The sequence below is a fragment of the Rhinatrema bivittatum genome, chromosome 2 (assembly GCF_901001135.1).
Source record: "Rhinatrema bivittatum chromosome 2, aRhiBiv1.1, whole genome shotgun sequence".
NCBI lineage: Eukaryota > Metazoa > Chordata > Amphibia > Gymnophiona > Rhinatrematidae > Rhinatrema > Rhinatrema bivittatum.
Window position 1 is genome coordinate 369,675,631 of NC_042616.1, and position 16,411 is coordinate 369,692,041.

At 42.7% G+C, this 16,411-nt stretch overlaps 1 protein-coding gene across 8 annotated transcripts in view; it reads left to right on the top strand.

The window, feature by feature from the left end:
• LOC115084722 overlaps positions 1-16,411 on the top strand; it is a 664,924-nt gene that overhangs the window by 556,284 nt on the left and 92,229 nt on the right. For all 8 annotated transcript variants that reach the window (XM_029589949.1, XM_029589957.1, XM_029589951.1 and 5 more), the window contains one exon: positions 9,357-9,462. In XM_029589949.1, the coding sequence (XP_029445809.1) occupies positions 9,357-9,462 (106 nt within the window). The remainder of the gene's footprint in view (positions 1-9,356; positions 9,463-16,411) is intronic.

Genomic DNA, 16,411 nt, shown 5'->3' on the forward strand with positions numbered 1-16,411 from the left:
TGTCTTTCAACCGCACGAGTGGTCTCTCAACCCCTTGATAGCGAACTTCATCTTCCAACAATGGGGTTTTCCCCAGAGAGACCTCTTTGCGACCCCTCAGAACCACAAAGTCGACAATTTCTGCTCCCTCATTCGGAGCGAGCGCTCTCCGCCCGGAGATGCATTCTCCCTCTCATGGGCAACCGGTCTGCTCTATGCATTCCCTCCACTTCCTCTTCTCTCGAAGACTCTCGTGAAGTTACGTCAGGACAAGGGAACCATGATCCTGATAGCACCTCAGTGGCCATGCCAAGTGTGGTTTCCAATACTGCAGGATCTCTCCATCCGCAGGCACATTCCCTTGGGAACGGACCCGCATCTGATCACTCAAAACAACGGATGCCTACGCCATCCCAATCTTCAGGCCTTGTCTCTGACGGCATGGATGTTGAAAGGTTAATCCTTCAACCAATTAACTTTTCATACTCTGTTTCTCGTGTCCTGATTGCTTCACGGAAGCCTTCCACAAGAAAATCTTATTCCTATAAATGGAAAAGATACACATCATGGTGCACCTCGCAGTCCCTTGATCCCTTTTCCTGTCCAATCCCAAGGTTTTGGGACTATCTCTGGCATTTGTCGGAATCAGGTCTAAAGACCTCTTCCATCAGAATGCATGTCAGTGCAGTAGCCGCCTTCCATACAGGTGTCGGAGATGTTCCTATATCGGTACAACCCCTCGTAACATGCTTTTTAAAGGGCTTGCTCCATATCAAGCCACCTTTACGTCCTCCGGCCCCTTCTTGGGACCTTAATCTGGTTCTTGGTCGGCTCATGAAAACACCATTTGAGCCTCTTCACTCCTGTGACCTAAAATATCTCACATGGAAAGTGATTTTACTTTTGGCTATCACTTCAGCTCGCAGGGTTAGTGAGTTACAGGCCCTAGTTTCCTATTTGCCTTACACTAAACTCCTACACGACCGGGCGGTACTCCGCACTCACCCTAAGTTCTTACCTAAGGTAGTTTCGGAGTTTCACATTAATCAATCCATCATACTACCTACCTTCTTTCCCAGGCCCCATTCCAATCCAGGGGAACAGGCTCTGCATACCCTTGATTGTAAACGGGCTCTAGCTTTCTACCTAGACCGTACAGTTGCCCACAGGAAGAGCACTCAGTTATTAGTCTTTCCATCCCAACAAATTAGGGCACCCTGTGGGTAAGCAGACTCTCTCCTCCTGGTTGGCGGACTGCATATCTTTTTGCTATCAGCAAGCAGGCATTCCTTTTCAAGACCGTGTTAAAGCACACTCTGTGAGGGCCATGGCGACTTCGGTAGCACACCTACGATCGGTGCCGCTTCCTGACATTTGCAGGGCTGCCACCTGGAGTTCTCTCCACACTTTCGCAGCCCACTATTGCTTGGACAAAGCCAGAAGACAAGATTCCATCTTCGGCCAATCTGTCCTGCGTAACTTACTTCCAACATGACGTACCAACACCCTTCCGCCTGCCCGGTGGGGTTCAGGATGCCCTTTACCAAATTCCACCCCAGTTGTTGTGCCTGTTGCACGCCGTTGGGTACATTTGCTGCTGTTCGGACATCCTCAGCTCGGTACTCACCCATATGTGAGGGCTACCATCCTGCTTGTCCTGTGAGAAAGCAAATGTTGCTTACCTGTAACAGGTGTTCTCACAGGACAGGATGTTAGTCCTCACGAAACCTGCCCGCCGCCCTGCGGTGTTGGGTTCGTAACGTTTTGTTGTTTTATTTTTCGGCACTGCCTGTAGCTTTCAAATAAGACTGAAGGGGAACCCCTGCTGGCTGCAGGGTTAGTGCCATGCTGGGCATGCCCAGTAGGTTCCAGTCAAAGTTCTGGAAACTTTGACAGACGTTTTCCGTGATTGGGCTCCATCCTGATGATGTCAGCCATATGTGAGGACTAACATCCTGCTGTCCTGTGAGAACACCTGTTACAGGTAAGCAACATTTGCTATCTACATGTTAACCCCTTCAAAAAAGTGAAGCTGATTTGTGAGGCAAGACTTGCATAGGGTAAAGCCATGCTGACTTTGTTCCATTAAACCATGTCTTTCTATATGTTCTGTGATTTTGATATTTAGAACACTTTCCACTATTTTTCCTGGCACTGAATTCAGGCTAACTCATCTGTAATTTCCCGGATTGCCCTTGGAGCCCTTTTTAAATATTGGGGTTACATTAGGTACCCTCCATTCTTCAGATACAATTGATTATTTTAATGGTAGATTAAAAAATGTTTCTAATAGATCTGAAATTTCATTTTTTTAGTTCCTTCAGAATCCTGGGTTGTATACCATCCAGTCCGGGTGATTTACCACTCTTCAGTTTGTCATTCAGGCCTACCACATCTTCTAGGTTCACGTGATTTGGTTCATTACATCTGAATCATTACCCATGAACACCATCGATATAAAAATAGTAGCCTCTATTTTAGCAAATCATTTAAGTTCTATTTTGCCATTCTTAGTGACTCCAGCCCAGATGGGATTTGTGAAAGGCCTATATGGGTGACAAATGTTAGAAAGATATTAGAGGCTCTTTTATCCCCTAACTCATATAATACTTAGGTTATGATAGTTTGAATGCTGAAAAGCATTTGGTCGAGTACAGTGGAATTATATTGGCTATTCCAACAATATGGATTCAGAGATTCTTATTTTAAGTGTATGTTGTTTCCCATAGATAGCAGGGCTGAATTAGCCATGCTGTCATGGGAACCGTCAATCAGGCCCGGGAGGTGGAGTTTCAAAGTGATGTCAGAGCTTTGCTCTGAGGCTACGTGTGAGTTCCCAGGCTGGAATCGACTCTCCTTCGTCTGTTTTTCTGTGCACGGGATCGCACATGGAGCTTCAGACCTCCTCAGCTCTGAAGAGTAAAAAAAACTACAAAAAACATCCAACGATGAAGGAACATGGAGGACGGCCCTCGGGCTTCAAACCGTGCCCCTGCGGCAAAGTCATGTCCATCACGGATGGACATGACCAATGTTATCGGTGTCTTCCACCGGACCCGTTCAGGGTTCAGTATGCCCTCCTAACCAAATTTCCACCCCTAATGTGCCTGTTGCACGTCTTTGGGTGCATTTGGTGCTTTGCTCAGACATCCTCAGCTCGGTGCTCACCCATATGTGAGGACTAACATCCTGCTGTACTTTGAGAACACCTGTTACAGGGAAACAACTGTGCTTTCTTACAAGATAAGCACGAAACCCACCCGCCACCCCGCGGAGCTGGGTTCATTTACATTTTCTTATTTTATTTTTCGCACGTACGTTTTGTTATTTATTTATTTATTTTTAATTTTTGTATGCCGAAATTCCTGTATGGAATGCAAATCAATCCAGTTTACATGGAACGGCTAATCACCCGGGGTTTAAATAACCGCCCAAGCCTTTTTACATAAAACGGTTAAATTTACATATAATGATTAAAAACAGTAAGTCTCAGTTTAACAATTAAACAGGAAATTGCCTGGGGCATTAAGTGCATGCCTAACGGCTTTACATAAAATTAAGCAGGAACTCGCCACTGGTTAAAATCAAAATGAAAACAATTGAACAGGGTAGTGGAGGGGGATCAAAAAGGAGAGTAATAGCTGAATGCAAAGAGGGAATGAGTACCAGGAAGGAAATTCAAAATTGAAAGGGAGGTGTAGAAGGGAGGAACGGAAAGAGTGGGAGAGATCCGGTTGGACAGTTGAGAAGAAGGACTAACGTGGAAGGGAGGAGATCAGCGTTAGCTACAGAGAAGGGAGGACCTTGGGGGGGGGGGGGGGGGGGGGGAGAGAAAGAGGGGAGAGTAGGAGGATGGCAAGGGGAGAAGTACCGCCTATAAAGAGAATCAGCATAGTGAGCTTAAGGAGATAGCACTTAAATTAAGGTATCAGATCATGCACTTAAATTAAGGCATCAAATCATGTCATCCTAGTAGCATTAAGTATCTGGGAAAGCTTGGCTGAAGAGCCAGATTTTTAGCTTTTTTTAAACTCCGGTAGGCTGGGTTCAAGTCGTAGGTCTGGGGGGAGCGCGTTCCATTGGTGAGGTCCTGCAGTGGATCGTGCTCTCTTCTTTAGTGAAGTTTTTGCAGGTGGGGCATACAGTGTGCCTTTGTATACGCTTCTGATGGGTCTAGATGATGTATGCGGTCGAAGTTGTGTCCTTAACGTGATGGGCGAGATGATGTGAGTCGCTTTGTGAATGATAGTGAGAACTTTGAAAAGGATCCTGTATTTGATGGGTAACCAGTGTAGATTGTGGAGGATGGGGGTGATATGTTCTCTTTTATTGGCATTTGTGAGGATTCTGGCAGCGGCATTCTGGACCATCTGTAAGGGTTTGATGGTATTGGTGGGGAGTCCGAGTAGGATAGAGTTGCAATAGTCGAGTTTTGTTAGGATGATGGATTGTAAAACTAGACGGAAGTCATTGAAGGAGAGGTTTTAGCTTTTTGAGGACTTGTAATTTGTAAAAGCAGTCCTTGGTGGTGGTGTTTATGAATTGTTTTAAGTTTAGTTGTTTATCCAGCCATGCTCCTAGATCCCTGACGTTCGGGGCAAGCTCGATGTTTAAGCTAGTGGATTGTGCAGAGCTTGATGGGTTGATAGGAGAGTCGTGGGAAATAAGTAACATCTCCGTTTTGTTGGCATTCAGCACTAAGTTGAGGCTGGAAAGTAGGTGTTTGATTGGCTGAAGGCAGTCGTTCCAGTGGGTGATGGTTTTTTGAAGTGACTCTGTAATTGGGATGAGAATCTGTATGTCATCCGCATAGAGGTAATGAGTGAGCTTGAGGTTTGAGAGTAGTTGGCAGAGTGGGAGGAGGTAGATATTGAAGAGAGTGGGTGATAGTGAGGAGCCTTGAGGGACTCCCTGGTCTGACAGGACAGACTGAGATTCCTTATTATTTATCCTAACTTTGTAGAACCTGTTGCACAAGAATGACTTAAACCAGCTAAGTGCTGAACCTTTGATGCCTATGTTTGCTAGTTGGTCTATGAGTATTGTGTGATTCACCGTGTCAAAGGCTGAGGATAAATCTAAAAGCACCAGTAGGTAAGATTGTTTTTTCTCCAAGTTTAGGAGGATGGTGTCTATGAGAGAAAGGAGAAGGGACTCAGTGTTTAGAGATTTGCGAAATCCGTACTGTGCCAGGGAGAGTATGCTGTGATCTTCAAGGCATTCTGACAGTTGCTTGTTGACAGTTTTGTCCATCAGTTTCGCAATCGGGTAAGTTTGCGATGGGCCTGAAGTTAGCCGGGTCCGTAGGAGAGGCGTTTGGTTTTTTCAGCAGAGGTTTAAGAATTGCTAATTTTAATTGATTAGGAACTATGCCTTGAGATAGAGAGGTATTGATGATTTCCGCTAGTGGTTGTGCGATGGGGTTCGGGATAGCGGTGAGCAGGTTTGTTGGTAATGGGTCTGATGGGTGGGAGGATGGTTTGAGTTTCTTGAGGGTATTTTCAATCTCCAGGGCGAAGGTGGGTCCGAAGAACTCAAGGCTGAAATTCTGTTGAGGCTGGGTTGTGGGGAGGGGTGTTGGTGTGAGGCTGTGGTTTGTAAGAGAGCGGGTTAGGTTGGAGATTTTTGTCTTGAAGTAATTGGCAAGTTCGTTGGCTTTGTTGAGTGCTTGATGGTTTGGTAAGTGATGAGAAGTTTTGAGTCAAAAATGAAATTGTGGATTCTTTTTGCATAAAAGTCTTTCTTGGTTTTATGGATGGCGTTCCTGTAGGTGTTGAGAATGGCTTTGTAGGGAGCATGTGATGCAGAGGAGGGGTTTTTCCTCCAGCTTTGTTCTTTATTTCTTAATTTTTGTTTTAAGGATTTAAGTTCAGGGGTAAACCAAGGTTTTCTGTTGTCAAGTGCAGGTTGTATTACTTTAGTGGTGGTTGGGCAGATTTGATCTGCAATTTGTTTGGTGAGTTTAATCCATGAGGTGGTGGCTGTGGTAGCGTCAGAGAGGTCTAGCTGGTTTAGTTCTTTGGAGCACCGCTCGCTGAATAGGTCCAGTGGGCATGGTTTCCTGAAATGGATGGTGGTTTTGGTTATGGTTTGAGGTGGGGGGTTTTTGATCTTAAGGGTCGTGTAGATGACTCGGTGGTCTGACCAAGGGACTAGTGAGCAGGTGGGATTGGAGTAGATGGAAAAACTGTCATTGATGAAGATGAGGTCCAAGGTGTGTCCTGCCTTGTGAATAGGGCTATTGACAATTTGTGTGAAACCCAAGTGGCTGAGTGAAGAAAGAACTGTTTCACAGTTTGTGGATTGTGGATGAGCGTCGATGCGCAAGTTAAAGTCTCTCAGGATAATAGCAGGTTTGTCTACGTTAATGTGTTTGGCTATCAGCTCTATTAGAGTAGAGGGGTCAGAATCTAGAGTTCCTGGTGAGGCGTAGATGAGGCATATTTGTAGTTGTTAAGATTTAAAGAGGGAGAATTTGAGTTTCGTGGTGGAGTTTGTATGTTGTAGAGTTAAACCTAATTGTTTTTTAGTAGCTAGGGGGAGACCTCCTCCTCTTTTTTTGGGTCTGGGGACTGAGATGAGGTCATAGGCTTGTATGGGCAGCTGGTTCGTTAGTACTATGTCAGAGGGTTTCAGCCATGATTCCGTGACTGCACATATGTCTGGGTTGACTTCTATAACATAATCATTGAGGATGTGCATTTTTTTGGAAAGTGACTGTGCGTTGAATAGAGTTAGCGTGAATACTGAGAGACCTAGGAGCTGAGTAATTGGAGATGTCATAATTGAGATTAGCCTTTGTTGTCGAGCAACATGGTAAGATGCAGGTTTATGTTTGTTCTTGATTTATTCCTGATTGTGGGAATAGTGTATAGGTGCATCTTTGTTCTTGATTTATTCCTGATTGTGGGAATAGTGTATAGGTGCATCTTTTGAGCCTATGGTTCGGAGGGAGGTATTTTCAAAGCATACTAATGACGCATTAGAATTAGGGTATCCCAACAATGAGATTCCAATAATAAGAAAATTGATATAAGACGAGACTGAAGGGGGACCCCTGCTGGATGCAGGGTTGGTGCTTTGCTGGGCATGCCCAGTAGGTGCCAGTCAAAGTTCCAGAAAATTTGACAAAAGTGTTCCATGATTGGGCTCCATCCTGATGATGTCACCCATATGTGAGGACTAACATCCTGTTGTCCTGTGAGAACACCTGTTACAGGTAAGCAACCCTGCTTTCTCAATTTCATTCCAATTAGTCCAGTGTTCTACCAACATTTTTTCCAGACCACACGCTATTAAAAGCCAGCAGGGTCTTCATACTTTAGATTGGAGAAGAACATTTTTGTTCTGTTTGAACAAAAATGTGTTACTAGGAGATCTTAAGTATTTCTCTTTTAACCCATTAAAACAAGAAGTTTGTTACAAAACACTCCTTCTACATGGATATCTAATTGTATTTCCTACTGATATTCTTAGTAAAACCAACAACTTCAGAAAAAGGTAAAAACATGTCAGGTCAGGGCTACTGCAGCCTCCTTAGGCCATCTTCACTCTGCTTCCATAGAAGTCTGCAAAGCAGCCACATGGGCTTCCATCTGTTCCTTCATTGCACATTACTGCCTACAAAATGCTTTAGGTCAATATAGCAATTTTGGGAAAGCATTATTTAAAAGTTTAACTAATGCCTTCAACTCTCTCGCCAGTCTTTCAAATTACATGTAATGTTTATTTATTTATTTAAAAACTTTTCTATACCGTCGCTAAGTTATATACCATCGCAACAGTTTACAAATAGGCACATAGACTAAGGTAAGTAAATGTAGGATATCGTACATTCTAACAGGTGCCAATAAAGTTCAGTTACAATTTCATAAATAAAATCATTATTTGAGTAATGTTGGTCAAGTCCAGGTATATTATTGAGTTACTATCGCTTTGAAATATTACTTCTTAAATGTAGGATTGAGTAAATTCATTCTCATCTGCATTACCCTGTACTTTCATTCTCTACCCTCCACACTCTTTAGTGAAGGCTTTTTTAAAGAGCCACGTTTTTAGATTTTTCTTAAAAGTTTTGAGATTATTCTGTATTCTGAGTTCGGGGGGCATCGTGTTCCATAGTATGGGCCCAGCCAATGATAAAGCCCTTTTTCTCACTTGGGTTAATTTTGCTGACTTTACTGAAGGGATTGTTAGTAGTGCTTTGTTTGCTGAGCAGAGGTTTCTTTGTGGAACGTGTACTCGTAAGGCTGTGTTTAGCCAGTCTGCTTCTTTATCATATATTAGTTTGTGTATGGTGCATAAGGCTTTGTATTTTATCCTGTATTCGATGGGTAACCAATGTAAGTCTGCTAGAGTTTCGGTTATATGGTCCCTCCTCTTTTTTCCCGTTAGTATTCTGGCTGCAGTATTTTGAAGTATCTGGAGTGGTCTTATCGATGTGCTTGGGAGTCCTAGTAAGAGTGCGTTGCAGTAGTCAGTGCTAGAAAAGATAAGTGTTTGCAATACTGTTCTGAAGTGGGCAGGTGTGAGTAATGGTTTCAATCTTCTGAGGACCATAAGTTTTGCGTAGCCTTCTCTTACTTTTATAGATATGCGTTGCTTCAGGTTAATTTCTGGGTCCAATATTACTCCCAGATTCCTTACTTTTTCGGCTAGCTCAATTTTTTGGTTATTTCTTAGGGTTATTGGTGTTTGAATGATTTTAGTATGTTTTCTCTCAAGGTGAAGGAATTCAGTTTTGTCGATGTTGATAACCATTTCCATCTGGTTTAGTAGTTGTTTAATTATGTCTAACTTTATAACTTATGCGACTGATTATGTCATACTTGTTTGTGGAGAAAGCAAAGTTGCTTACCTATAACTGATATTCTCCATAGACAGCAAGACAAATTAGCCACACAATCCCAACTTCCTCCCCATACAGTTGAAGTTAGCTTGTGATAAAAACTGAGGCGGCTCATTCATACTCAGAAAGGCATTCTCGGTCTTTCTGAGCTCCCAGAGCATTTTTTCCACTTTGGCAGTGTCAGATAGCATCATCAACTTGTGTGGCTGAATTGTCCCACTGCCTACATGAAACACCTGTTAAAGGTAAGCAACTTCGCTTTCCCCAATCTCCTAAAATTTTTGGAAGTGGCTCATAGATATGAACCGGATTTGGCCCAGCCTGTGTACATCTTTTCGTGATGGATGTAAATGCAACATTTATTATACCAACACCTTCTGCAAATTTGAAGCTGATTTACTATAGCCCATATTTGTTGTATTTTTTATTCATTTAAGAACTACCTTGGATTCTTATTTACATTGATTTATAAGGTATACTTTTAATCGGTCTGAAATTGAATCAATAACGCATTTTTGTATTTCTTTAGGTATCATCAAATCCAATTGGTAAAGTAATGGACAGTTCTACTCAGAAGAAAGCTTCAATCCAAGCTAGGAAGAATCTAAGCTGTCCTACTCCAATCGTATATACTGGTAAAAATATTTTAAAAGACTCAATTTTTAAAAAATGTTAAGCTTTTTATTTTTGAGTGTACAATAAATTCTCCCCGTTAAACCCAGTGATCATACACCTTAATAGTATAACAGTTGTGTGACATATCCTACGAATTCCAACTCCCAACCAAAAACAATATAAAAAAAATCTTCATTCCTAAATAGACATTTGATAATTTGCATAAAGGGATGTCCTACCACATTTCTTGTCAAATTATAAAATATTCATGCATGCTAACATGAATGATGAGGAACAGGGATTCTTCTGTGTTGCCAAAATATCTCTGCCAGAGAAAAGCAGCAGTTGAGTAAGCTCTATGTGCAAACCCTAAAACAACTGAATGGACATTAGCCCCAAAATAATCTAGCATTCTACGGTACCTCAGCTTTCATGACATTCTTTCTAGTTTAATTTACTATCAAAAATTGTATATTTTATCATAAGAAAAGATGTGAAACAATGCCCCTATCCATTTCCTTCCTCAATAATCTGAATCCATTCTAATTTTTTTCAAATGAGGGGTTAAATCCTATAATATATGAAGTTTCAGCTGAAATAAGGCATTGTTCACCTGTTCTTTTTCATAATACCCAGCTAGTCATCAGTTTCCTGCATTGAGGATTATCTCAGGTTTTCCAGTTATCCCTTTAATCCTATGAGTCACAAATATAGCTAGGTCTAAAGCAGAAAATAGGCCAGTAATAACATATTTCACCTGAGACACACAAGCTACCCATCTCAATTTCGAGTAAGAAAATATTGCTAGCAGTCTAAATTGAGTTTTAATATGAGAATAAATATCCTTTTTCCCCTTTTGAACTACTACACAAATTTCCTTAGGGAAAACTTAAAACTTCCTCCTTCAGTTTAGTATTTATTTATTTATTTATTTAAAAACTTTTATATACCGGTATTAGTATGCATACATCATACCGGTTTACAATGTAACTTTAAAGGTAGAAATTACAATGAACAGGGAGGGCGAACAAGGAGGAGTATACAAAGAGCAGGAGGTGGAGGAATTAAAGCAATAAATAAAAACTGCAACGGACTATTTACAGGAATATACAAGGCGTAGGCAAGATACTTGCGGAAGTCGGTGTACTTAATCAGGGTAGGCTTGTCGGAAGAGCCATGTTTTAAGTTTTTTTCTGAACTTGGCGTAACATGGCTCTAGCCTGAGAGTGGTAGGGAGGGTGTTCCATTGTTTAGGGCCTGCAATGGATAGTGCACGGTCCCTAGTAGAGGAGAGGTGGGCTTTTTTCAAAGGGGGAATGGAGAGGGTGCCTTTGTTGACAGTGCGAGTGGGTCGTTCAGTGCGTATAGGACGAAAGGGTTCATCCAGCCAATTGGAATTGTGCGAGTGGATGGACTTGTGCACTATGGTTAGAATTTTGAAGAGAATTCGGGATGCGATGGGGAGCCAGTGGAGTTCTTTGAGTATTGGGGTAATGTGATCAGCTTTCCTTGAGTTGGTGATGACCCTGGCGATGGCATTCTGGAGCATTTGTAAGGGCTTGGTGGTGGAGGAGGGTAGGCCAAGGAAGAGGGCATTACAGTAGTCCAGCTTTGAGGAAAGGGTGGCTTGGACGACGGTGCGGAAGTCATGATAGTGGAGGAGGGGTCTGAGTTTCTTCAGGATGTGAAGCTTGAAGAAACCTTCTTTGAGGATGGAGTTGATCTGTTTTTTGAGATTGAGTTGTTGATCTATGATAACCCCAAGGTCTCTTACTGTGGGTTGGGGTGTTATGACGTTGAAAGCTGGATCGTTGGAGATCGGTGGTTTGGGAGGGAGGTGAGGAGAGATAAGGAGCAGCTCTGTTTTGGAGGAGTTTAGAGCGAGGTGGATGTTGGTGAGGAAGTCATTGATGTTGGCAAGACATGTGTTCCAGAAGGCAAGGGCATCTGAGAGAGAGTTGTGAATGGGAATGACGATTTGAACGTCATCTGCATAGAGGTAGAATTTGAGGCCGAGGTCTGTGAGGAGCTGACATAGAGGTGTGAGATAAATGTTGAAAAGGGTGGAGGAGAGGGAGGAGCCTTGTGGGACACCTTGAGACAAGGGATAGAGTGTGGAGTTGGCGTTTCCTATCTTGACGGAGAACTTTCTGTTAGATAAGTAGGATTTAAACCATAGTAGGGCTAGGCCTGAGATGCCTATTTCGGATAGCCGGTTGATGAGGAGGTTATGGTTGATGGTATCAAAGGCAGCTGAGATGTCGAGTAGGGCGAGGAGGTAACAGTTGCCTCGGTCCATGCCTATGAGTAAGTGGTCCGTGAGGGAGAGCAGGAGGGTTTCTGTATTGAGGTATTTACGGAAGCCGTATTGGGCTGGATGCAGAATGTTGTTGCTTTCTAGATATTCTGTAAGTTGGATGTTTACAATCTTTTCCATAATTTTGGATAGGAAGGGCAGGTTAGAGATAGGGCGGAAGTTAGCGGGGTCTTTAGGGTCTAGTGTTGGTTTTTTTAGGATGGGCTTGACAATAGCTTGTTTAAGAGCATCTGGGACAGAGCCTGAAGAGAGGGAGGAGTTTATGATGTCTGCGATGGGTTTGGATATAGTGTTCGGGATGGAGAGGAGGGATTTTGTGGGAATGGTGTCTGAAGGGTGGGAAGCTGGTTTAAGTTTTCCATGTTTAAGTTTAAGTATGCCATGACATCTTCGGAATCAGGATGAGCTTAAACAAGTACCACTGCTGAAGTATCTTCCCCATTTGCCACTGCTTCTGCTTCTAACAAAGAACCTCCAGAATAGCATTCTCTGAAATGCTCCCTGTTCCACGCACAGGTCCCCAGAAGCAGGCAGAGCTCCAGTCTTAATGCGTGGATGAGACGATGGTACAAGGAAAAGGAATTCAGTTGTGTAAGGAATTAGGGAACCTTTTGGGGAAGGGGAGTCTTTTCCAAAGGGATGGGCTCCACCTCAACCAGGGTGGAACCAGGCTGCTGGCACTAACCTTTAAAAAGGAGATAGAGCAGCTTTTAAACTAGAACAAAGGGGAAAGCAGACAGTCGCTCAGCAGCCTATGGTTCGGAGGGAGGTATTTTCAAAGCATACTAATGACGCATTAGAATTAGGGTATCCCAACAATGAGATTCCAATAATAAGAAAAGTAGTCCAAGTGTCTGTAATTAAAAACTCGCCTGAGCTAAAAGATTCCAAATTAGCCCTATCAATTCAAATGCAGAATGAAAATACAAACAAAAAACACACTTTGAAATGTTTGAATGCTAATGCCAGAAGTCTAAGAAGTAAGATGGGAGAACTAGAATGTATAGCAGTGAATGATGAAATAGACTTAATTGGCATCTCAGAGATATGGAGGAAGGAGGATAACCAATGGGACAGTGCTATAAAGGGGTACAAATTATATCGCAATGACAGAGAGGAACACTCGGGAGGAGGTGTGGCGCTTTATGTCCGGGATGGCATAGAGTTCAACAGGATAAAGATCCTGCTTGAGTCTAAATGCACAATCGAATCTTTATGGGTAGAAATCCCTTGTGTTGGGGAACAGTATAGTGATAGGAGTATACTACAGTCCACCTGGCCAACGTGGTGAGACGGACAGTGAAATGCTAAGAGAAATTAGGAACCTAATCAAATTGACAGTGCAGTAATAATGGGAGATTTCAATTAAACCAGTATTGACTGGGTAAATGTAACTTCGGGACATGCTACAGAGATAAAGTTCCTGGATGGAATAAATGACAGTTTTATGGAGCAATTGGTTCAGGAGCCGATGAGAGAGGGAGTAATTTTAGATCTAATTCTCAGTGGAGCTCAGGATTTGGTGAGAGAGGTAACTGTGGTGGGGCTGCTTGGCAATCATGATCATAATATGATCAAATTTGAATTAATGACTGGAAGGGGGACAGTAAGCAAAGTGCAAAACGTTCAAAAGGGAAACTTTGATAAAATGAGAATAATAGAAAAAAACTGAAAGGAGTAGCTACAAAGGTAAAAAGTGTGCAAGAGATGTGGAAATTGTTATAAAATACCATCCTAGATGCACAGTCCAGATGTATTCCACACATTAAGAAAGGTGGAAGGAAGGCAAAACGATTCCTGGCATAGTTAAAAGGTGAGGTGAAAGAGGCTGTTTTAGCCAAAAAGATCCTCATTTAAAAATTGGAAGAAGGATCCAACAGAAGAAAATAGGATAAAGCATAAGCGTTGGCAAGTTAAATGTAAGACATTGATTAGATAGGCTAAGAGAGAATTTGAAAAGAAGTTGGCCATAGAGGCAAAAACTCACAGTGTAAACTTTTTAAAATATATCCGAAGCAGAAAGCCTGGGAGGGAGTAAGTTGGACCATTAGATGATCGAGGAGTTAAAGGGGCACTTAGTTTAATCTTTCCACAATGGCCTTATCTACTCTATTTCTTTGCTTCCGTGTTTACTGAAACATATAGAAACATAGAAATGACGGCAGAAGAAGATGAAACGGCCCATCCAGTCTGCCAAGCAAGCTTTGCACTTTTTTTTCTCATACTTATCTGTTTCTCTTGGCTCTTAGTAACCTTTTAGTTCTATTTCCCTTCCACCCCCACCATTAATGTAGAGAGCAGTGTTGGAACTGCATCTAAGTGAAATATCGAGCTTACAGGTCAATACAGTAAAGTGCGGCCGCGGTTACCCTGCCTCCAGGGCTGCCCCCTGCCTCCCGGGAGGCAGGGGAGCCGCGGTGCGTCTCCGGAGGAAGGCTGCAAGAAAAGTAAGTTACACTTCACATGTCGTTTCGCTTTTCTCCTTTTTCGCTTTTCGTTGCTTCGGGAGGAGGGTAGAGAGGACTGGCAATCCCGAGCGTAGGAGAACCGTCCATTTCCTGGTACCTGTCATTTCAAATGTCATTTGAAATGACAGGTACCAGCGCACCCAGGTTACTGTATAGGCTCTGTATAGCGCTCTTTACAGTAAAATGGATTGCGTGAGCCTAACGCTTCATGGACGCTTCTTGGACGCGGCTTGCATTTGCATACCATTTTAATACAGTATCGAGCGGTAGGTGAGCCGGACTGTGCATGCGGCAAACGCGGGTGCGCCCGGCACTAACGCAGCTCTTCCTACCGCTCCTTACTGTATCAGCCCGTTAATTAGTTAGGAGTAGTACCGCCGCAATAAGCAAGCTACACCCATGCTTATTTGTTTACCCAGACTATATAATTCAGTCCTTGTTGGTTGCTGTCTATATATATCCACGTTTCTTCATTCCCCTTGCCGTTGAAGCAGAGAGCTATGCTGGATATGCGTGAAGTATCGGTCTTTCTCCCCTGCCGTTGAAGCAGAGAGCTGTGCTGGATATGCGTGAACATAAGAACATGCCATACTGGGTCAGACCAAGGGTCCATCAAGCCCAGCATCCTGTTTCCAACAGTGGCCAAACCAGGCCATAAGAACCTGGCAAGTACCCAAAAGTGAAGTATCGGTCTTTCTCCCCTGCCATTGAAGCAGAGAGCTATGCTGGATATGCATTGAAAGTGAAGTATCAGGCTTATTTGGTTTGGGGTAGTAACCGCCGTAACAAGCAAGCTATTCCCCGCTCTTTTGTGATTGCAAATCCTTTTTTCCACATTTCCTCTTGCCATTGAAGCTTAGAGCAATATTGGAGTCACATTAGCCGTGTGTATCTTTATTGAATAAGGGTATTATCTCCAGGTAGTAGCCGTCATTCCCGCAAGCCACGCACTCTTCATTCATGTCCTCTAGACTTTATGGATCCACAGTGTTTATCCCACGCCCCTTTGAAGTCCTTCACAGTTCTGGTCTTCACCACTTCCTCTGGAAGGGCATTTCAGGCATCCACCACCCTCTCTGTGAAGAAATACTTCCTCACATTGGTTCTGAGTCTTCCTCCCTGGAGCTTCAAATCGTGACCTGGTTTGTCATCGTCTTTGTATCATTAAAACTTTTCAAGTATCTGAAAGTCTGTATCATATCACCTCTGCTCCTCCTTTCCTCCAGGGTGTACATATTTAGATTCTTCAATCTCTCCTCATAAGAGATTGAAGAGGATGTTGGGGAGATACCCGTTCCGGAGAAGGTTTTCATGGGTAATGATTCAGATGGACTGAACCAAATCATGGTAAACCATGAAGATGTGGTAGGCCTGATTGACAAATCACCTGGACCAGATGGTCTTCACACCAGGGTTCTGAAGGAACTAAAAAATGAAATTTCAGATCTTAGTAAAAATGTGTAACCTATCATTAAATTCATCCATTGTACCTGAAGACTGGAGGGTAGCTAATGTAACCCCAATATTTAAAAAGGGTTCCAGGGACGAACTAGGAAACTACACACCAGTTAGCCTGACTTCAGTGCCAGGAAAAATAGTGGAAAGTGTTCTAAAGATTGAAATCATAGAACATATAAAAAGACATGGTTTAGTGGAACAACGTCAGCATGGCTTTACCCAAGGCAAGTGTTGTCTTACAAATCTGCTTCACTTTTTTGAAGGGGTTAAAAAACATGTAGATAAAGGTGAACCAGTAGTTGTAGTGTATTTGGATTTTCAAAAGGCATTTGACAAAGTTCTTCATGAGAGGCTTCTAAGAGAAGTAAAAAGTAATGGGATAGGTGGTGATGTCCTTTCATGGATTAAAAACAGGAAACAGGGTTTCATGGGTAAAAGACAGGAAACAGAGTAGGAGTAAATGGACAATTTCTCAGTGGAGGGGGGTGGACAGTGGAGTGCCTCAGGGATCTGTACTGGGACCTGTGCTTTTCAATATATTTATAAATGATCTAAAAAGGAATATGACAATTTGCAGATGATGTGACATTATTCAGAGTAGTTAACTCACAAGCAGATTGTGATATATTGCAGGAGGATCTTGTGAGACTGGAAAATTGAGCATTCAAATGGCAAATGAAATTTAATGTGGATAAGTGCAAGGTGGTGCATAAAAGGAAAAATAAC